The sequence below is a fragment of the Peromyscus californicus genome, unplaced genomic scaffold (genome assembly GCF_007827085.1).
Source record: "Peromyscus californicus insignis strain IS unplaced genomic scaffold, ASM782708v3 Scaffold_19__1_contigs__length_69161282, whole genome shotgun sequence".
In the NCBI taxonomy this organism is placed as follows: Eukaryota; Metazoa; Chordata; class Mammalia; order Rodentia; family Cricetidae; genus Peromyscus; species Peromyscus californicus.
In genome coordinates this window covers 60,362,311-60,384,564 of record NW_026294491.1, presented here as the reverse complement: position 1 = coordinate 60,384,564, position 22,254 = coordinate 60,362,311, and the positions used below count along the sequence as shown (strand labels likewise).

Below are 22,254 nucleotides of genomic sequence, written 5' to 3'. Positions count from 1 at the left end.
GATGTAGAGGCCATGGAGGGGAGTTGTTTACTGGCTTGCTCAGTTTGCTTCCTTATAGAACCCAGGACCACTGGCCTAGGAATGGCACCACCGAGAATGGGCTGGGGGCCCTCCCCTATCAGTCACCAATTAAGAAAATACCTTACAGGCCTGCCTACAACCAATCTTATGGAGACATTTTCTTAATTGAGGTTCCCTGCTCTCAGATGATGTTTGCTTGTGTCAAGTTGACATAAAACTATCCAGCACAGCTCACAATAGACTACTTTATTGTTCTATGGCATCCTGCCCTATGCACGCATGTCCTAACATCCAGCAAAGCTCAAGGGGACTGCTGCATACATTTTGGAAGCTCATTTTCTATGCAGCTCCTCCCTTCCCACAGCTTTGCCCTGCTGTTTCCGTACCTCAAAGCTTCTGTAATGACTTATCTCTGGCTTGTTGAGAACATTGTGCTCTGTCTGCTTGGATTGTCCATTTCCTCAATTATGAAACAAAATTTGCAGGTGGCCTTTTATTTCCCATGTCATTGGATGAATGAGTTTTATATAATTGCATTACTCTCATTATCCACATATGTAAATATTAAGATTACACTTCTCATTCTCTTTCAATTGCATTTAGCTGATATATCTTGTCATTCTTTTGCTTTTGTATTTAGGTCTGCCTTTTTAAATATATATACTTATATATATTTAAAATACTTATATATATATATATATATATAGTTTACTTATTTCATCTGTGTGTGTGTGTGTGTGTGTGTGTGTGTGTGTGTGTGTGTGCACTTATGTTTGAACGTGTGCATGTGGAGATTAGAAGTCAACCTTAGGCCGGGCGGTGGTGGCGCACGCCTTTAATCCCAGCACTCGGGAGGCAGAGGCAGGCGGATCTCTGTGAGTTCGAGGCTAGCCTGGTCTACAGCATGAGATCCAGGAAAAGCGCAAAGCTACACAGAGAAACCCTGTCTCGAAAAACCAAAAAAAAAAAAAAAAAAAGAAGTCAACCTTAGGTGTTGGCCATCTTTTTATTTTGAGACAGGGTCTCTCTACTGCCCTGAAGTTTGCTGACTGGGCTAGGCTGGCTGGCTAGAGAGCCACTAGTATCTGCCTCTCTCTGCCTTCTCCAGTGCTGGGATTACAAGTAGACACCACCACATCCTGCTTTGTTATGTGAGTTCTGGGGATTGAACTCAGGTCCTTGTGGCTGCATGGCAATCACTTTACTGTTGTGATATATATATATATATATATATATATAGATATATATATATATCTCACATATATCCTTTAAAAGTTTATGTGTCAGAAAAAAAGAACTAGAACCAATAAAGACAAGTAGACCAAGTGATCCAGCTCTCAGAATGCCTCTGTTGAAGTTTTCTCAAAATTCTGAATCCAGAACAACTTCAAAGCTGCTGGCTGAGATGGTCTAGCCTCACAGACTATCCATCCAGAACTTCAGATAAGCCCATTACACTGAGACTGGACAAGCCAGCTTTCCCAGGACTTGACCATTATCCCAATTTTCTCAGGGTCCCCTAAAGATGCTGTCACCCCCAGATAGCAGGAAGCAGTCTACACAACACCCACATTCCCAAGAGGTGGAGTGGGTAGTTTTTGGTCATTCAATGGACTGTGGCTGTTTATCATTGTTTGGGGGGGGAGGGGGAGCTGTTGGTTATCAGTTGTTGGTCATGGTCAAATAAGAAGCTGAACAAAGGAGATTAAATTCAGGGATCTCTTTCTAAAAGGAAAAAGGGGGTTATAATACAGAAATGCTAGGATAAGAGGGTGGATTGTTGAGTCTGCTTTTGAACTTGTCTCAAATATTTTACATTAGTATGGGTTTTTGTATATTGATACAAATTTAAGGTTATTTTTGTTATACTGTATATATGTTTCTACTCTTTTTTAAAGTATTGTACATATGAGCTCATTTAAAAAGGTAACATCGGGAGGCAGAGCCAAATTTCTAGTCCTTGAAACTTATTATTACAAACTATTTAGGATAATTAGAGAAATATAGGTTAGTAGTTAGTCATCTAACAATCAAATTTGTGGCCATGTTAGGTATGCTTTCAAGGTCAAACAGATATATTTTATATAGACATATAAACTTCAAACACTTCAGAGACCTGCAGAATATGGCATTTAAGATGTTTTAATAAGCTGGGCAGTGGTGGCGCACGCCTTTAATCCCAGCACTCGGGAGGCAGAGCCAGGCGGATCTCTGTGAGTTCGAGGCCAGCCTGGGCTACCAAGTGAGTTCCAGGACAGGCGCAAAGCTACACAGAGAAACCCTGTCTCGAAAAACCAAAAAAACAAAACAAAACAAAACCAAAAAAAAAAAAAGATGTTTTAATAATAGAAGGCTTTTCATGACAATGAGACATGTCTGCTCCTGGCAGCACCAATTTATTTAAAAAAAAAAAGGATGGTGGGCATCAAAGAACCTCCATACAGAGTTTGCATTCTTTGTGCCAAAAGCTAGCCATTTGGGCAAGAAATTGCCCTTGCTTTGACTGCTGACAATATGCTGTCCAAATTAGACAAGCAGGGCACAAAAGGAGGCAACTGCTGAACTTTGCCACGACAAGGTAGGACAGTCCTTCAAAATTCCTGCTTCACAAGAAAGTCTGTCAGATATTCTAGGCCTGTAGGCCAAGGGTGGATGCCCCAACATTACAGAGGAACCTTGGGTGACTGACTAGGCGCCCAGCTGTTTCTGTCATTTCTATAGTTTTGGAAGTTGCTTGTTCTATACTTCCTGTTTACTCAGGTACTATTTTATTCTTCTTGGTTCTCTGATAGGGATTGAAGACTAGATAGTATACAGTTTTCAGTGTTACCAAATTCAGAAAAAAAACTTACATAAGCGATAAAAAGTTTATAAGGTTAAGAAACATAAAAGCTTAAGTTGTTTATCTAAGATGGTTTTAGGTTTAAAAATATATTTTTAGGATGGTAATACAAGTTATGATAGAAAATGGTTTAGGTATAAAACTTTGGACTCAATATAGGATAGATAACACAATAATGTCTCTGAATTTGCCAAATACATATGTACTAAACATTGTGAATGTAATTCTTACTTGATAATTGTTCTTATTGTATATAGTTTTACTAGGTTAGAGTTAAAACCTTTCCTTTTTATTTAGACAAAAGAGGGAAATGTTGTGGGATATTTGTGCACTGTATGAAGATATATTGCTGTTGATTGGTTTAATAAAGAGCTGAATAGCTAATAGCTAGGCAGGAGGTATTAGCAGGACTTCTAGGCAGAGAGAGGAAATAGGAGGAGATAATCAAGGCACAGAGGAGATGCCAATGAGACATGGAGGGAGTTGGATATACAGAATGAAAGAAAGGTAAAAAGCCACATGGTAAAACATAGATTAATAAAAGCTGGCAAATTTAAGTTGTAAGAGCTAGTGGGACAAGCCTAAGCTAAGAATGAGCTTTCATAATTAACAAGTCTCCATTTCATTATCTGTGAGCTGGTTGCCCAAAGGAAAGTCTGACTACACTTTACTCAATTACCCCAGCCCCCTGATGTGGAGGCCTCCTTAATTTTGTGGGCATGTAGTGCCTTATCTATTGGTGGTGTTTGTAAATTTAACATGGCATACATTCAAACTCATCAGGATTGTGTTTTTCCTCCAGCTTGCCTTTCTGGGAGAAGGAGAAGGCCAACAACTTGAAGAATGAGATCAAAGAAGTCGAGGAGCTAGACAACTGGCAGCCACCACCACCCTTTCTACACAGTTTTTTCTCCTCTGGTAGGTGCAAGAAATCTCAAAAAATGATAAAACCTGGAGTTCAGAAGAACAGTCTTTTGGGAGGCTTCATTTGGAGCTCAGAGATGGCAGAGCCTCTCCTGGAGTGGGTGTGTCTTCTTCCTCAAGGGGTCCTCTGGGCAGAGGTCCCCACCATGCATTGAGCATTGAATGTGTTGGTTTAGACCTGTTGGGCTTGTAAGGGAACACACTCTTTAATGCTGTACCTCTATTCACAGGTGCTTCCAACTTTCCAAGACATCCCTGAGCAGAAATGAGCACCCAAGCATGCACTGACTGACCTCCAGCCAGCCTCTGCCATTGCTGGGTTTTTCTAGTCTTTGTTTTTGGCATTGTCTCTGTCCTAAACCAGTTATCTGACTCTAGTGAGGGATCACTATGATTTGCCTTGTTTAACTGTCAACTGTAAAAACTTTCAAAATGTATAGAGAAGTTGCACCAACCATAAAGTAGACAGCAGCATATCTTTCATCTAGATTCTACCACTGACAGCATTTATCCCAGTTCTCTCCCTCTTACTGTTTTTTGACCCACTTGGGAGCTAGTGACACACATCATAATCCTTTACACTTTCAGACCTCATACCTCAAGCGTGTGTCTCTCGAAGTGGTGGGTATTTTCTACCCAGGGTATGCAAATTTCCAATGCAAGGTATTTAGCACTGACAGTAATTAATATACAGCTCACATTTGGTTTTACTCATTTGTTTTCTGAAGAATGCCTGTAGGTCAGTGGTAACAGGTAGATTCCTCAGACTGCTACAACAGAATACTAGAGACTGGGTAGTTTATAAACAAAAGGAACTTCCATCTCATAGTTCTAGAGGCTGGGAAATCCAAGGCCAAGCTGCTGGTGGATTTGGTATTTGGTGAGGCACTGCCTTCTTGCCACTTAAGGGAAAAAGGGGTTTTTGGCTCACAGTGCCAGAGGGATCCAGTCAGCCACAGTGGAGAAGACATGGCTGCAGGCAGGGAAGGCACTGTGGTGGGAGCAGGAGGCTGGCTGCTCACACTGTATCCACAGTCCAAATGTGAGCAGGAAGAAGGACCAGGGCATAAAGCCAGGAGGTCTGCTCCAGTGACCCACTTCCTTCCCTGATGCTCCCCTCCTAAAGGATCTAATCTCCTCCTTAAAGACTCCTTGCGACCAGACCAGCATTACCTTTTACATGGACAGTTCCCACTAAATCGCTTCCCTTTACGCCTTGCACTGTCAAAGTCCTATACAATTTCCTTCCTTCCTTCCTTCCTTCCTTCCTTTCCTTCCTTCCTTCCTCCCTCCCTCCCTCCCTCCCTCCCTCCCTCCCTCCCTCCTTCCTTCCTTCCTTCGAGACAGGGTTTCTCTGTGTAGCCCTGGCTGTCCTGGAACTCACTCTGTAGACCAGGCTGGCCTTAAACTCAGAGATCTGCCTGCCTCTGCCTCCTGAGTGCCAGATGGTGGTGATGCAAGCCTCTAGTCAATTTTCCATGTCTTTGTGTCTGTATTAGTTTCATTTCTCATTGCTGTATCAGATGAAGCAACTTAAGGTTTATTTTGGCTTACAGTTTGAAGGAATATAGTCTTATCATGTCAGGGAACGTACAGCAACAGTACTATAAAGCAGCTGGTCATATTGTATCTACAACTGGAAAAACAGAGAGAGAGAGAGAGAGAGAGAGAGAGAGAGAGAGAGAGAGAGAGAGAGAGAGAGGAACGCTGGTGCTCAGCTGGATTTCTCATTTTTATTTTACCTATGACTCTAGCCCATGGGATGATATTGCTCACATGCAGGGTGGGTTTCTCTCCTCTGTTAAATGTCTCTGGAAACATCCTCAGAAACAGACAATCTTCTAAATCTATCACCACAATATGGCCAATCACTATAGGGACCAAGCCATATCCAAACTATAGCAACATTAAACTCCACAACTCCATAAAAGATTTATGGACATTCTATAGCATCCCCCAGTACTTTCCAAGTTTTTGGTGTGAAGGATTAGTTTGGTTGGACTGTTTATAGAACTTGACATGGCAAAGTATTTTAGAGTTTTGCTCCTAATGCCATGCAGCAGCTCTTCAGACTCTTCTTGCTTTGTTGGACAATCCAGACAATATATCTGAACACATGAACACACCTACACCTTGACTGAGGAATATGCCAGACATGGGTGGTGCACTTTTTAGTGACCTGATGGGCCAGCTTCCCAGTGGATTTGGAAAAGGACAGGGAAGTCAGAGAGATGGCTGGTGTCCTTCCAATGCAGAGTGATGGTCTGATCTCACACTAAGTATCTGGAAGACTACTGCTGCCTTGAGTTTCTGTATGCCGAGGCTCCTCCCTGTAAACTCTGTGAGAGACTGGAGTAAAAACAGAGACTTCTGCTAGAAAATGAGGCCAGAATGGATGGTCAAAGCATAACTGCATTAAAATGAGTTCTTCTTTAATAGAATTTCAAATAGAACTCAGAATTCTGTGTTCATATTATCCAGATTCAGCAGCTTAATGTGACCATAAGAGAGAGGACATAGGAGATGGAGGGCCTAAGGGAGCCTTTGGGATGATTTAGTTGTGGGTGAGGGGAGGAAAAGTGGTCACAGGGAGGGAGATAGGACCGTGTGTAACCCAGAGTGCATCACTGTATAATTAGGAAACAAAACACACCTCCTTCTCATTGGGCACAGCTGGGGGATATACAAGTGAACTGTTTGTAAGCTAAATCTCAACCCCTATTTACCCATTGCTGAGTAAGCTTCCTACATACCCACAAACATCAATCTGGTACTATTTCCTGAAATAAGAAATTCATGTGTAACACAAGTTTTCCAGGAGAAGTTCAACATCTGTAGTTGAACTTTTCTTTGGGCCACCAACCAGCTTCCAGAGACTTGGAGACTTATTATTAATTATGAATGCCAGGCCTTAGCTTAGGCTTGTCCCACTAGCTCTTTTAACTTAATTTAACCTGTTTCTGTTCATCTATGTTTGGCCTCTGGGCTTTTAACCTTTCTTTCATTTTGTATGTCCTACTTTCCTGCTTCCTCTGTGTCTGTCTGTCTGTCTGTCCCTGGTGTCTGTTTTTCTTTCTCCTTTCTTTTCTCCCGAGCCTAAATTCCTCCTCGTATTTATTCTTCCTGCCTGGAATGTTTGCCTATCTCTCCTCCCTTGCTATTGGTCATTCAGCTTTTTACTAGACCAATCAGGTGCCTTAGGCAGGCAAGGTAAGACAGCAACACAGCTTTACATAATTAAACAAATGCAACCCATCTTTACATAGTTAAACAAGTATTTTGCAACAAATATTGGGCAAACTGATTTTAAAATGCCTGTGATACACACTGATGAAAGGGCCTATGATACAGTTGGCATAAAAGTCTGGGGGCTAAGTATATGCATGTGAAAAAGAAAACCCCTGTGAGACATATGGTTTTGGGGTCTAGTTTTAATGACCAGATTAGGACATTGGTCCCAAACAGAGAATGAATTCAAATGACTCTTGAATCCCTAGGGCCTGAGGAAAAGCAGATTCTCTTTGGGAACACTGTCCCACCTCAGGGCACAGGAAACTCTAGAAATGAGACCCATAGAGATGAACTCAAGAAAAAAAAGAAAAACTACAACTGGAACCACCACAAGGAAGGGCTGGTAGCTGAAACTCAAGCCAGATTAGGTGACTCAGACTGTTTTGCAGGGACTGGGGAGATGGCTCCACGGTTAAGGGTGCTTGCTGCTCTTCCAGAAGACAAGAGTACAGTTGTCAGCACCCAAGTCGGGAGGCTCACAACCCCCTGTAACTCCAGCAACTTCTTCTGGCCACATCGGATATCCTCACACGTGTTGCATACACATGCACGCACATATACACATAAATAAAAAATAAATCTTGAAGAATGTTTTGCAATATGGTATTAATTACCATGGCAGGGTGCATGCAATTCATTTTGCAGTAAAGACACTAGGACACCAGTTTGCCCAGTGGTGGCTAATGAGTAAAGGAGAGGAAGGGTCTAGGAATGCCAATCTGGGGGCTGGGGGTGGAGCTAGAGAGCTTGTCTTAAATTGAGTACACTTATTTGGGGGAGATTATGAGGACTATGGGTGGTGACTAATACTCTTCCTAACTATGCCTTGATGCTGCTGTTGACTTTCATCCCTAATTTTAGCCTTTTTCTGTTTAGTTTCTTGGTGTTAAAAGATAGGTGAGGGCTGCTAACATGGTTCAGCAGTAAAAGCACTTACCGAGCAAGCCTAGTGACATGATTTTGATCTCTGGAAGCCACTGTGGAAGGGAAGAACCAACTCCTGGAAATTCTCTTCTGACCTCCACATATATGCTGTGGCTGCAGCATCCCTCCCCGTAATAAATAAAATTGAAAATAGTAAAACAAAACAAAACAAAACAAAAAAACAACAGGTGAGATAGAAACAGATATTTTAGGTATTTTCCTCAGGTAAGTAAATGTCAATTTAGTCAGATCCAGTTCCAGGTGATTACGGTGGCAAAATGGAGAAAGATGTAGCCTAAAATTCCTTTGTAAGTTAGGGAGACCACTAGTGTCTTTCCAGATTTCCTTTTAAGTTAGGGAGACTACTAGTGTCTTACCAAATTTCTGGACTCTCCCCAATTGTGCTTCTTGCATAGGTATTATTTGAAAAAGGGTTTCTGTGTCAGATCAATTTGGAAATTCTTGAAAAAAGCAAAGAAGAGCTGGGGAGATGGCTCAGCAGTTATGAGTGTATACCATTCTTATAGAGGACCTGAGTTTGATTCCCAGCACCTACCTGGTAGCTCACAACCGTCTGTAATTCCAGTTCCAGGGCATCTAATATACATGCATGCAAAACACTCATATGCTTCAAATAAAAAGAATAAATCTAAAAATGAAAAAGAAAAGTATATTATCTTCTAGAGCTGCCATGGCATTAAAAAAAGAAAAGTGGGTTCTGGGCTGGAGAGATGGCCCAGCTGTTACAAGCAATGATTTATCTTTTAGAGGACCCAGGTTTTGGTCCCAGCACCCACATGGTGGCTCACAACAGTATGTAACTTCAATTCTAGGGGATCCAAAGCTATCATCTGGCCTCCTTGGGTACTGCACAAATGTGCACAGACATACATGCAGGCAAAACACCCATACACATTTAAAAAAAAATAAAAATCTTTGAAAAAAAGAAATGGATTCTCTCTTGACTTCAGAGCAAGAGTTGGAAAACAAGTTGTTCACAGGGTTGGGTCCTTCTTGGAGGTTCAGGGGAAGAGTGCATTTCATGACTCTCTTACCTCTAGTGTAGCAGTTCTCAACCTGTGGCTCACAACCCTTTGGGGGTCGAGTGACCCTTTCACAGGGGTTACCTAAGACCATCAGAAAACACGGATATTTACATTATGATTCATAACAGTAGCAAAATTAGTTATAAAGTAGCAATGAAAATAATTTTATGGTTGGGAGTCACAACAGGAGGAACTGTATTTAAAGGGTCGCAGTGTTAGGAGGGTTGAGAACCACTGCTCTAGTGTTTGCTGGCAAAATTAGGTGCTCTTTGTCTTTGAACCATCATCCCCTACAACTGCCTCATTCTCCACATACTGTTTATGTTGTGTATCCAAGTCACTTCTATTTCTATCAAGCAATATCTGAATGTTGTCTTCAACATTTATGGATATTCATTTTATAAGATTATTTTCAGCCTATCAGCTGTTTCCAGCAAATGGTTATCACAATACATGTACAGACATGCATGATTCTTGGGTCAGGAGCATGGAAGAGTAGATATCTCAAGATTACAGCTGTGTGCTGTGGGATGATCCTTCTGTACACAGTGAATGTGTATTGCTGTAATTGGTTAATAATAAAGCTGTTTGGGCTGGTAGCCAGGCAGGACAAAGTTAGGCAGAAAAACCAAACTGTGGGGGGGGGGGGGAATGAAGAAGGGCAGGGTTGGAAGAGTTTCGAGCCAGATGGAGAACGAGTCAGACATACAAAATTAAATGGGATAGAGGTAAAGGCTATGAGCTTCAGGGCAGGACATGGATTAATAGAAATGGGTTAAGTTGTATGAGATAGTAATAAGCCTGAGCTAATGGCTGAACATTTATAATTAATATAAGCCTCTGTGTGGTAATTTGGGAAGTGGCTGCCAGGTATTTGGGAACAGGCAGGACAAAAACCTCAGCCTCCATTTACATATGGCACTCCAATGTGCCGCATGTTCATCCACATAAAGCCTGAGAAAGCTTTAAAAAAAGGGGGGGGGGTTCTAGACATAAAAAAATGGAGCCAAGAGCAGCTTCTTAGTTCATGTCTTTCATGTGGGCCATAGTACAGAGACGTGTCCCCGTCCCCTGGCTGCTCTGTGCAGTGCAGCTTGAACTGCAACATGGCTGATTATCCGTCTCCCACAAGTCGCAGTACAGAGTGCGCAGTGGGTTTAAGGCTTTTGCTCACACAGAAAAAAGGGGTTAAAGATACACAGTAAAGACAGATTTAGACAAAAAGGCCTCTAAATAGGTCACAGTATGTTTGAAAAATATGTGTAGGCCTTGGGAAAGAGAAAAGGTAGAGACAGTCATATGTTTAAAAATAATTTAAAAATAAAGTCCTTAAAAAAGAAATAGAGTAATAACAAAATTATAAGCCATGTAAAGATGGAAATACACAGAGTCTGGATTCTATATTCTAGTGTTTTCTTTAGATTTTTGACTATTAATGGGCAAATGGTAACTACTAAGAGACATTTGTTTGTAAAAGGTACTAAATTAAACCAACCTATATATTTAAAAAAAATCTTGATTCCAAAGTTTAAGTCATAAGCTATGTTACTTTGGGGAAGAGGTTATGTTTTTCTTTCCACAGGAATTGAGAGGCTATGGATTCATTCTGGGTTAAGAAAATTCAGGTTTGATTGAGGAAGACCCCCTGAAATCGTAACTACAAACATGGAAAAATAAACCTAAAGCAACTACAAAACATGTGACGTGTATTTTACCTGTTCAGACATAAAACAAAAAATTATGTTTGACTGGCTTATGTACAATGCAGTTTATATTTGTATTAATACAGAGATGTATGTTACCTTTAAAAGTTTATATATTTTCAGAGCAAGAGGACGAGACACCAATGAATATGATGGCCCAGATGATCCAGCATCCAGAACAGCTTCAAGGCTACTGACTAAGATGATCCAGTCCAGTCTCACAGAATACTCCAGTCAGAACTTAACCATAATCCTAAATTTTCTCAGGGGTCCCTATAAGATTACCAGCACCCCCAATCAGCCAGAAGTAGCCTAAAAAACTACACCTACATACCCCCAAAATGGATTATGGATGTTTGTCTTTGTTTAGGGGGTTTGGTTACAAATTGTTATTGGTCATAGCCAATCTCTTTCTAAAAGAAGAAAGCGGGATATGATACAGAAATGATGGGGAAAAGGGTATATTATTATGATGAAAAAAAAGATGGTATGGATTTTAGTTTATTGATAAAAATTTAAAGTTATTTCTGTTACTGTATGTACATTTTTACTCCTGTTTAAGATATTGTGTTTATACAGCTCAATTAAAAATGTAATGTATAATTAAGAAATACAAATTAATAGTCATCTATAATAGTCAAACTTATAGTCAGGTTAGATATGTTTTCAAGTTATACACAGATATATTTAGATAGATGGTCTTCAAACACTTCAAAGACCTATAGAATATGGCATTTAATATGTTTAATGACCTAAGGCTTTTCATGACAATGAGATATCTGCTCCTGGCAGCACTGGAGTTTACATTCTTTGTGGCAAAAGTTAGCCAGTGGGCAAGAAACTGTCCTTGCCTTGACTGTTGACAGTATGCTGTCCAAATTAGACAAGCAGAACACAAAAGGAGGTGATTGCTGAACTTTGCCAAGACAAAGTAGGACAGTACTTCAAAATTTCTGCTTCACAGATAAGTCTGTCAGATATTCTAGGCCTGCAGGCTGAAGATGGATGCCCCAAAGTTAGAGAGAAACCTTGGGTGACTGTCCAGGCAGCCTAACGTCTGTCATTAGGTAACATTTCATCCTTTTGGGGGTCTTTGATGGAGTTGAAGACTAGATAGTCATAGTTATAATTTTTTTAGTTATGATGAAAGAGTAAGTTAGAGATAAAGTTTTAGACTCACCAAGATAATATAAGATGGTAATTGAATGTTTTCTCTAATTTTGTCAAATAAAAATAGACTGGATATTGTAACTATAATTCTTGCTTGATAACTTTTTTGTTATATGTAATTTTACTATGTTAAAGTTAAAACCTTCCTTTTTGATTAGACAGAAAGGGGGAAATACCATGGGATGATCCTTCTGTACACTAGGAATGTGTTACTCTAATTGGTTAATAATAAAGCTGTTTTGGCCAGGCAGGATAAGGTTAGGCAGAAAAACCAAACTAAGGGGGGATGAAAAAGGGCGGGGTTGAGAGTCTAGATCCAGATGGAGTACAAATCAGACATACAAAATGGGATAGAGGTAAAGGCTATGAGCCTCAGGGCAGTACATGAATTAATAGAAATGGGTTAAGTTGTAAGAGCTAGTTAGTAATAAGCCTTAGCTAATGGCCGAACATTTATAATATAAGCCTCTGTGTGGTAATTTGGGAAGTGGCTGCCGGGTGTTTGGGAACAGGTGGGACAAAAAACTCAGCCTCTGTTTACAGCTATGTATTAGCTTAACCTACAAAAGTTGATCATATGGGCTGGGCATGGTGGTACATGCCTTTAATCCCAGCACTTGGGAGGCAGAGGCAGGAAGATCTCTTTGAGTTGGAGGCCAGCCTGGTCTACATAGTGAGTGCCAGGACACCCAGGGCTACATAGAGACCTAGTCTCAAAAACAACAAACCCATTCCAAACTAAAAACAAACAAAAAAACCAACAAAACATAACAAAAAATCAAAAATTGATCACATGGGAAATCTAAGGCAAGTAAAGTTGGCTTTTACATTGTTCTCTTAAAGGCAGATTAAACAGGCTGAGCACACAGTAGGATAGCAGTCTTAAGTAACCTCAAAGTGTATTATTAACTCTGGCTTTGAGGTCCAGTAAAAGTTCCATTCTCTTAGAATATATTTTTTATATGCACTCCCAGTTTCTCCTTTTTGTTTTATTAAAGAAAAAAAATGTTTATTTAGGTGGGCACTGGTAAAGAACTGGTCAAGGCATGGTGTACTATAGGGACAGTCTGAATCTGTACTACTTCATTTTTCCTTCTGAAAAGTTGGCAAAGGCACGATAAGACTTTGAGAAGGAAGACAAACAGAATGGCTGTACCTGTAAAAGATCATACCCTAAGATTTAGTCCTTGTGTTAGTCAGGGTTCTCTAGAGTCAGAGAGCTTATGGAATGAATCTCACTCTCTCTCTATATATAGGGGACTTATTGGAATGACTAAGAACTTGCAGTCCAGCTACTCCAACAATGGCTAGCTGTGAATACAAAGTCCAAGAATTCAGTAGTTGCTCAGTCCCACAAAGTTGGATGTTTTAGCTGGTCTTCTGCATATGCTGTGATCCCAAAGAAGTAGGCGCCAAAGCCAGTGAAAGAATGGATGGGCTAGCAAGGTGAGGACAAGCAGGCAAAGAGCAAAAGCTTCCTTCTATGTCCTTATATAGACTTCCAGCAGAAGATATGGCTCATATTAAAGGTGTGTCTTCCTACCTCAAGATCTGGATCAGAGGTGTTTTCCTACCTCAAAGGTTTGGATGAGAAGTGGATTCATCCACTTCAAACCAAGCAGAAAATCTCTCACAGGTGTGCCCTCCATTTCTGGATTATAGTTCATTCCAGATATAGTTAAGTTGACAACCAAGAATAGCCATTACAAGTCCATCTCGACACACAAACATATCTCCTTATTCATGATTAATTTCCAAATGAAAACAACAACCAGGTCATAATAAATGCCTAAACATAACTATCCCACATACAATCACAAATGCATTATATATTTAATCAGGTCATAATTACACCTAACTTGATAAAACTGTCCCTCATACAAGCGAAAATACATTATAAATTTAAGAACAGGTGGCAGTGTCCCTTGGGGGACATCCTATTAGTATTCTCTTAATTCATGTTATGATAAAGAAATTGAAAGAAAACACAAATATCTGTACACATGTTCTTAACAAAATACAGCAGAGACACTCATGTCATGTCAACTATAATCTTTTTTTTTTTTTTTTTTTTGCACAATTGGTCACATGGCCTTGGCTGGTATTTATAAATACCTTCCTCTACTACCATTCTGTATTTCCTCCACCCTCGGCAAGCAAGTCTTGGTTCTTTCCTGGAGGAGTGACCCACACCTTCATTTCTGATGTGTCTGTATCCTGTCGTCCTGCCTGTATTAGGCTGTTGTAGTTTCCCACTGACTTTAATCACAGGACATGGTAGCACCAAGAGCTGCCCTAAAGGTCTCCTGCATTCCAGACATAATCTTTCTTATCTCGATTGTGGAGAAGCAATCCACTTCCCCTTTGGTAATCTGGACTAATCATCCCTAACACTGTCATTCCTTTCTTTTTTTTTTTTTTTTTTTTGGTTTTTCGAGACAGGGTTTCTCTGTGTAGCTTTGCGCCTTTCCTGGAACTCACTTGGTAGTCCAGGCTGGCCTCAAACTCACAGAGATCCGCCTGGCTCTGCCTCCCGAGTGCTGGGATTAAAGGCGTGCGCCACCACCGCCCGGCTGTCATTCCTTTCTTAATCTGTTGGTTTAAGGACATCAGAAGGACAAAGTGGCCAGAGGGAAGCTGAGCTTCCAGTTCAATGGAATGTTTGTTGTGATTCCTGGTAGAAGTACTCTCCCCCTTGGAACCAAAACTTCTAGGCCAACATAACTTAAGGTCATGGGGAACAGGAAGCAAAATTTTTCCTAGTGAGTCCCTAGGGGTGATAGTGAGAGAAACAATTCTCTTTTCCACCTCTTGATTCCTCTATCTGTGGATCCTTGCTATGAGAGAAACTGTACCACATATTGGACGCTGAGTCAAAGCATATACCACCTTTTGGAGAACCCTGCCCCAGCCCTCCAGGCTACTGCCACCTAATTGGCCCTGTAACTGTGACTTCAAAAGGCCATTTCATCCATGAAGCTGGCTGCTTCAGGATGGTGGGGAACATGATAAGACCAGTGGATTCCATGATCTTGGGCCCACTGTTGCATTTATCTGGCTGTGAAGTGAGTTCCTTGGTGAAGCAATACTTTGTGGAATACCATGTCGGTGGATCAAGCATTCTCTAAGTCCACGGTGGTGGTTTTGGCAGAAGCACTATGTGTAGGAAAGACAAATCCATAAGTATCTACTCCAGTAAGTACAAAGTGTTGTCCTTCCCACAGAGGAAGTGATTCAATGTTGTCAACCTGCCATCAGGTTGCTGGCTGGTCATCCTGGGGAATGGTACCATATCTGGGGCTCAGTGTTGGTCTCTGCTGTTGGCTGATCTGGTACTCAGCGGAGGCTGTAACTAGGTCAGTCTTGGTGAGTGGAAGTCCATGTTGTTGAGCCCATGCATAATCCCCATCTCTGCCACCATGACCACTTTGTTCATGGGCCCGACAGCAATGGCTGGGGAAAGAGGCTAACAGTCCATAGAATGGGTTGTGCTATCTACTTGATTAATTAACTCCTCCTCCTACCAGGAAGTCACCTTTTGTTGAGCACTTACATGATGATCCATCTGTCTTCTGCACTGGCCAAATAGAGTTAAAAGGAGATATGGTGGGAACTACCACTCCTGCATCTTTCAAGTCCTTGATGGTGGTACTAATTTCTGCAATTCCTCCAGGAATGCGATACTGTTTTTGATTCATTATTCTCTTTGGCAGTTGCATCTAAAGGCTTCACATTTAGCCTTTCTAACCATAATAGCCCTCACTCCACAGGCCAGGGATCCAATGAGAATTCTGCTAACTTCTAAGTATATCTATCCCAATTACACATTCTGGAACTGGGGAAATAATCACTGGATGAGTTTGGGGACCTACTGTGAGTCAGACTTCAGCCAAAACTCCATTAATCACCTGGCCTCCATAAGCCCCTACTTTAACTGGAGGGCCACAGTGTTTTTTGGGATCTTCTGGAATCAGCGGCAATCCAGCATCCAACTGACCCCAGAAAGTCTGATTGTTTCCTTTCCCCCAGTGTACAGTTACCCTTGTAAAAGGCCGCAGGTCCCTCTGGGAAAGGGCTGGAGAAAGACTTAACTGTAAAACTTTTAGGTATCTTATCAGGGTCCTTCCTCAGGGGAACTTGGCCACCCCTTCATTCAAGAGGTTCTGGGTCTGTAAACTGGCTCAAAGTGGAAATTGATTCACTAGCCAAGACTGCCTTTTGTCAAGATCCAATGTAGCCTTTCTTTCACTTGAGAATTTTTCTGCTTATCCAGATCAAACAGAAATACAGTAGGCTTCTTATTGATTGGATGCCTGGAAACACCATGATTGATTAGCCAGTACCAAAGGTCCATGAGTCATGCCAAAATAAAATTTACTTTGCCTGTGCTGACCATTACTGGTTAGTCTATTATGAGACCTGTTTTGTGCCTCAGGTAATTCAGTGCTGCCACCTGTCCCCTGCTATCTGGAGGCTCAATTAAACCCATTGTATTTAATTCATCCAATTGAGCAGCAGCATCTCCAACCCTGAGGTTTGGCACAAGGAGAAGGGCGACAACAAAGCTCTTCAAATGTTCAGGTGCCCCTCTCACTATTTTTCGTCTTATGGGATTAGTGAAGGGCATGTCTTCTGGACCTTCCCATTGAGGAGGATTAGGTTTTACACAGTATACCCACTCCAGCATAGCAATTTCCCTGAGCCTTAAAATTCCTTCATCAACACTAAACCAAAGGATATCGGGCATCTCCAACTCCTTTTCAGTAGGCCATCTTTTGATAAACGCTTCAGCCAACCATTCAAACAAACTTTTGACACCTCTTTTAACTGTGCGAGCGTCCATATTAAACCTAGAATCTCTACTCAGAGGGCCCATCTCAATAAATGCAGCCTGATCTAGTTTTATGTTCCTTCCACCATCATCCCACACCCTTAAAACCCATTCCCACACATATTCTCCAGACTTCTGCTTGAATGAATTCGCAAACTCATTTAGCTCTTTAGTAGTGTAGCACAGCTTCTCATGGACTACACTTTCTATCTCCCCTTGAGGAGCCTGCTTTGCTTTAGGTCCAGTTAAAAGTTGAGAGCCAACTATTGGTGGGCCTTGAGGGACAGCAGTATTGTCTTGCCTGGCATTTTCTTCAGAGAAAGTCACTGCTGGTTTATCAGACAATGAAGGATTAATTTCCTCAATGAAAGGAGAAATAGGTAGTATTTCAAGGGGTGGGGCTGAGGGTACTATTTCGTCTGGTGAGATAAACCCTTGAAAATCTGAGGGTTCAAAGTTCTCAGCTTCAATAGGGTCCTCCCACACATCCCCATCCCAGGTTACAGGATCCCATTCTTTACCAATTAATGCCCTTACTTTAACTGCTGACACTCTCTGAGGCTGAGACTTGAATTTTCGATGTAGTTCAGCCAACCTTATTATGAGGGCTTCAGTTTGATTTTCTACAACTTGAGCTCTGTGGCTGCTGGAGAGAAGATTCTCTACCAAGGTACACTTAGAAACCTTTAAACTGTTTACTTGCATCTGGAGCTGGTCAATTTTATCACTAAGTTTTTTGTTGTCCTTCATCATATTCTGAAGTTGATTAATTTTATCACGGAGCTCATTCCTATCCTTTATTAATTTATCCAGAGATGCTAAGAGCAACCAACCAGCAGCATCATTTTCCTTGTTTTCCCCCAAACTGTCAAAAGTTTCATATACAGAGTCATCAAATCCATTGCCACTTACAATTGGTGAATCAGGATAATCAAACGCATCTAACTCTTTAAGTTTGTAATATAATTCACCACCATGGGCTTTTCAGCATTCTCCAAGCTCCCAGGAGAGAAAGTGACTGTAGCTGAAGGTGCTGGTGAATTGAAAAGCCTATTCCAGATACTTAAAAGATTCATCTTTATATGTCTGTTTCTCTAGAACCACTTCTGGTACCAAAATTTGTATTAGTTAGGGTTCTTTACAGTCAAAGAACTTATGGAATAAATCTCTGTCTCATGGAATGACTTAGAATCTGCAGTCCAGCTACTCCAACAATGGCTAGCTGTGAATGAAAAGTCCAAGAATTCAGCAGTTGCTCAGTTCCACAGGGTTGGATGTTTTCACCTGGTCTTCTGCATATGCTGTAATCCCAAAGAAGTAGGCACCAATGCCAGTGAAAGAATGGATGGGCTAGCAAGGTGAGGAACAAGCAGGCAAATAGCAAAAGCTTCCTTCTTCTATGTCCCTTATATAGGCTTCCAACAGAAGGTATGGACCATATTAAAGGTGTACTTTCCTGCCTCAAGACCCAGATCAAAGGTCTGGACAAGAAGTAGATTCATCCACTTCAAACCAAGTAGAAAAATCTCTCACAGATGTGTCCTCCATTTTTGAATTGTAGTTCATTCCAGATATAGTCAAGTTGACAACTAAGAATAGTCATCACAGTCCTGAAAACCATAGAAGGGTTCAGTCAGTTATCAAACACCATTTTAAAATATTTATTCTGAAAATAGGAATTTACAGTTGCTATAGTTTGGCTGGAAGGAGTTAAAGCCACTGTAGCAGTTGCAGTGGTAACTGTGGCAGCTATAATAACTGCCATAATCATTCCAATGAATCTTTTCATATGTATATGTTCTGGTGCATAACTAAATTATTTTAAAGCAGATCCCCCATGCCACAGGCCAATCATACAGGAATCTAGGCACTGATTGTCTAAGATTTAAAAAAAATCTTAAAATCACCATTTAATTTAAAATCACAATGTAATAAGAGGAAGTTTGGTGAATGGGGTAAGAATTAGAAGTGCATGCCACTTTTCTTATGAGGACACTGATCACTGGCTAAAGAGTTAGGTCCATACCAGTATAATCTCATCTGAACTTGATCTACAGTATTCCAAATGTGAACACATGTACATCCAGGGGTTAGGATGTGAATATATCTATCTGGAGATGTATTTCAACATACAACAGGGAGAAACAGATTTCCTTATCTAACAAGGTCTTATTGGCTTTAATTTGGTAAAGTGGAAGATGGGGAATGCTGGTTTTGTTTGTGTGCTTGTTTTTTTTTGGGGGGGGGGATTGAGACAGGGTTTCTCTGTGTAGCTTTGGAGTCTTTCCTGGAACTTTAACTCTGTAGCCCAGCCTGGCCTTGAACTCAAGACATCCGCCTGTCTCTGCCTCCTGAGTGCTAGGATTAAAGGCATGTACCACCACCACCCGGCTGCTTTTTTTTTTTGTTTTTTGAAGTGAAATCATGAAACATTTATTTATGGAGTTTTCTGTGTGATTTCCTGAGGGACATTTGGGGAAAAGTATCTTGGGTAAGACTCGGAGGCCCAATTCACATAATAAAAGGGGCAGGGTTGGTGCGTCTGACTCTAATTCTCACCACAGACATGGGAGATCTACATCAGTTGCAGAAGAGTGTCTTGTTCTCAAAACACCAATCCTTTGAGACAATTTTCTAGCAGATGACATTATCATGTCTTATGGAAGAGACACTCTTTCCTTGAGTCTAGCACACACCTATTTTTTGTTTTACAGATATTCCTAGACAATTGTCAGCCAATCAGGGTCCTGGACCCTGGAAATCCCCCCAACCCAACCTCTGCTACGATAAAAATCCTGCCCTGAGTGGGCTCAGGGCTCTCTGCTCTCACCACAGCGTAGGACAGAGAGACCAAGCTCGCAGCTTGAAATAAAGGCTCTTTGCTTTTACATACGGGATTCGGTCTCCATAGTGGTCTTTTGGGGGTCCCCAAAATATGGACATAGCATGGACCTTTGGAATATTCTATTTGAAAGCACTCTGGGAGAGGGCTGGTCCAACTGTGGACTTATTAGGACTCTTGCTTACAAATATTGGAAACCTAACTCCAATGGCTAAATCCCAAAGGGGACTATGGAAGCAGCTATGACTTGGGAATGTTCTCAATCCAGGGACCATGTTGAGGCCAGGACCTACTTCTAAGTCTTTTTTTTTTTTTTTTTTTTTTTTTTTTTAAAGACAGGGTTTCTCTGTGTAGCTTTGGAACCTGTCCTGGAACTCTCTCTGTAGACCAGGCTGGCCTCGAACTCACAGAGACCCACTTGCCTCTACCTCCCAAGTGCTAGGATTAAAGGTATGTGCCACTGCCGCTCGGCCCATATGTTCTTAACACTACACTACAACTGCCTCCCTTTGCACAGAAAGCAGTGACATTTTATTGATTTCCCATTTCAAGGAAAAACAACAACAATCGAATCAGAAAATTCGTCATGTCTTCTAGAAGAGGCAAACGGAAGTGCAAACAATCACCGCCACCAACAAAAAAACCAAGAGCTACTATTTCCCTAGCGACCCGGGGTGGCGTCAAATAATTGCTCTGGTCTAAGAGTGAAGAAGTCTGCGCGGGGTAACGGGGAGAGGCGACGGCAGAGCGCTGGACAGCTGACACCTTACCGAGCTTTTGTGGAACCGCAGCTGTGGTCTGAGTTTACGAACAAGGGTGCGTGTGTCCTCAGTTCCACTCTTTCCTCAGGTGAAAACACAGACGACAGGGGCCAGACTCCCGCCACGGACCCAGGTTGCCCCGCAGAGGCCCAGCCGCGAGTGAGGAGCGAAACCCGCGGGCGTGACCACGCACGTTCCTGCGCGTCTCCAGGACATCTTCCCGAGCCCCCTGGGGGCGGCGCTCAAGTTAGCGTGGCCCGTCGGGGGACAGCAGCTAACGCGTGGGGCAGCGGGCACGTCAGCAGGCGGCCCGGCTGGTGGCGCTTCCCGGACGCGAACCGCCGCAGCCCATGGCACGTCCCCCGGGATCCCGTGGAGCCCTCCCGGCCGGGACGCCCAACATGGCGCTCCGGCAAACCACAACGCGGCTGCTTTCGGCTTCACCCCGGGTTGGCGCGCCACACCCCCGACAGTCCCAGTCGCCGCCCCCCTCCCCCCGCGTGACGCCCGGACCAATCCCGGCACGGCGCTCCCAGCCAGGGCCCACCCCGGCCCTCTCGCGAGAGTTTAGTCTTGCTCCCACCTGCCTCGGACCTGCGCGCGACGCCGTCGGGCGCTCCGGCCCCAGCGGTTTGATGATTTTCTGTCAGTCTTAGGATTCCAAACAGGCCGTGTCTTTTCCCTGCGGCCATTGAGATCTCGCGAGATTTACCGGGCTGCCGCCGCCCCCCCTCCCACCCTCCAGCCACGCCTGCGCAGATCTCGTCAAAGCAGAAGGTCGCTCTTGGAGGAAGTGGCCTCTTTGCGCCCCGTGACCGGAGCGCCGTTACTACTTTCCCGAAGCTCCCCTCGGCCGCTGGCCGCGACACTCCGCCGCCAAGATGCCTCGGATTATGATCAAAGGGGGCGTGTGGAGAAATACCGAGGTGAGACAGCTTTTCCCGCCGTCCGCTGCCCTCCGCCGGGTCCGGTAGCGTGTGCGCACGCGCGGGGAGGTCCGGGGAGCCGCGGCTGTCCCGCGGGGTCTCCGTGGGGGGACCCCCGCCGGGCCCGGGTGCGGCCGCGCGTCACCTGCGTCACCTTGTCGCCCCGCGCTCCCCGCCCGGCATCTGCTAGGCCCTCGGACGCTCATTTGTCCAGTGTAGGGACGCGCCCCCTCGCTCTCCCCGGGGGACCCCGTGGCCGCCCAGGCGGGACCTCGGCGGGAGCGTGGTTTTTCTCCAGCCCCTTCCTTTCTTAGCTCGTGCACAGCGCTTCGCCCTGATGGAAGTCGCTGTGGTGGCCGCAACTTTGTTTTTCATTGACTTCCTTTCAGTGGGGCGGGCGGCGGGTTTCACGTCTGCACCTCTCTTGCTTATCTCGTACCGGGGCATCATGGGTCCTCTCTGCAGTTCCCAAGGTCTTTCCTCTTACCTTTCAGTCGCACCGCCCTTGCTGGGATAGAAGCCAGTTAGGACAAACTACGTATTTGCTTCCAGAAGTGTAGTAGATCATGCCACGGGTAAACGGGACGGGAGAAGAAAGGAAGGAAAATAGAAATTACGTTTCCGTGCATTTGATCGAATGCACTGAATGTATGAATAGCTTTAGTCTTGTGCTTTCTTGAGATGCCTTCCTGTTGCTTGGCATCTTTCTGACCGTCCTCCAAACTTAGCTCAGAACACTTCTTGGATTTAGTTATCTAGTGGTTTTGTGGCACCCATCTTCATTTGCTGCAGCTTAATTTGTTTTTGTAGGCGCTTCTGTGTGTGGTTCCAGCTAAGTTTCAACTTCTCAAAGCCTCAGTTTACTCATTTTTATAAAACAAATAGTATTTACCTCTTGGCAGTGAGTTAGTAGTTTGAAACATTAAGAACACAGCTGAGCACATTAGTAGACTTTCAGTAAAACCGGGTTGCT

The 22,254-nt window shown here is 43.0% G+C and overlaps 2 protein-coding genes and 2 long non-coding RNA genes across 6 annotated transcripts in view; 2 read left to right on the top strand and 2 right to left on the bottom strand.

The window, feature by feature from the left end:
- Spats1 (spermatogenesis associated serine rich 1) overlaps window positions 1-12,008 on the top strand; it is a 42,236-nt gene extending 30,228 nt beyond the window's left edge. The window contains exons 8-9 of one of the 3 annotated variants that reach the window (XM_052745414.1): window positions 3,666-3,781; window positions 10,875-12,008. In XM_052745414.1, coding sequence (XP_052601374.1) covers window positions 3,666-3,781; window positions 10,875-10,948 — 190 coding nt within the window. In that variant the 3' untranslated portion in view covers window positions 10,949-12,008. Of the gene's footprint in view, window positions 1-3,665; window positions 4,264-10,874 lie in introns of those variants that run through there. The other 2 variants (XM_052745415.1, XM_052745413.1) reach the window with 2 other exon arrangements.
- LOC128114955 (uncharacterized) lies at window positions 5,501-17,734 on the bottom strand. The gene is made up of 2 exons (XR_008219948.1): window positions 17,665-17,734; window positions 5,501-9,129 (listed from the first exon to the last, which is right to left on the bottom strand). It is a non-coding gene; the product is annotated as an uncharacterized LOC128114955 (long non-coding RNA).
- A 78-nt stretch (window positions 17,735-17,812) lies between these two features.
- LOC128114954 (uncharacterized) lies at window positions 17,813-20,967 on the bottom strand. Its single transcript, XR_008219947.1, has 2 exons — window positions 20,365-20,967; window positions 17,813-18,362 (listed from the first exon to the last, which is right to left on the bottom strand). It is a non-coding gene; the product is annotated as an uncharacterized LOC128114954 (long non-coding RNA).
- Window positions 20,968-21,120: 153 nt separating this feature from the next.
- Window positions 21,121-22,254, top strand: part of Cdc5l (cell division cycle 5 like) — a 40,792-nt gene continuing 39,658 nt past the window's right edge. Inside the window, exon 1 of the mRNA XM_052745412.1 lies at window positions 21,121-21,281. Within this exon, the coding sequence (XP_052601372.1) occupies window positions 21,237-21,281 (45 nt within the window). The 5' untranslated portion in view covers window positions 21,121-21,236. The remainder of the gene's footprint in view (window positions 21,282-22,254) is intronic.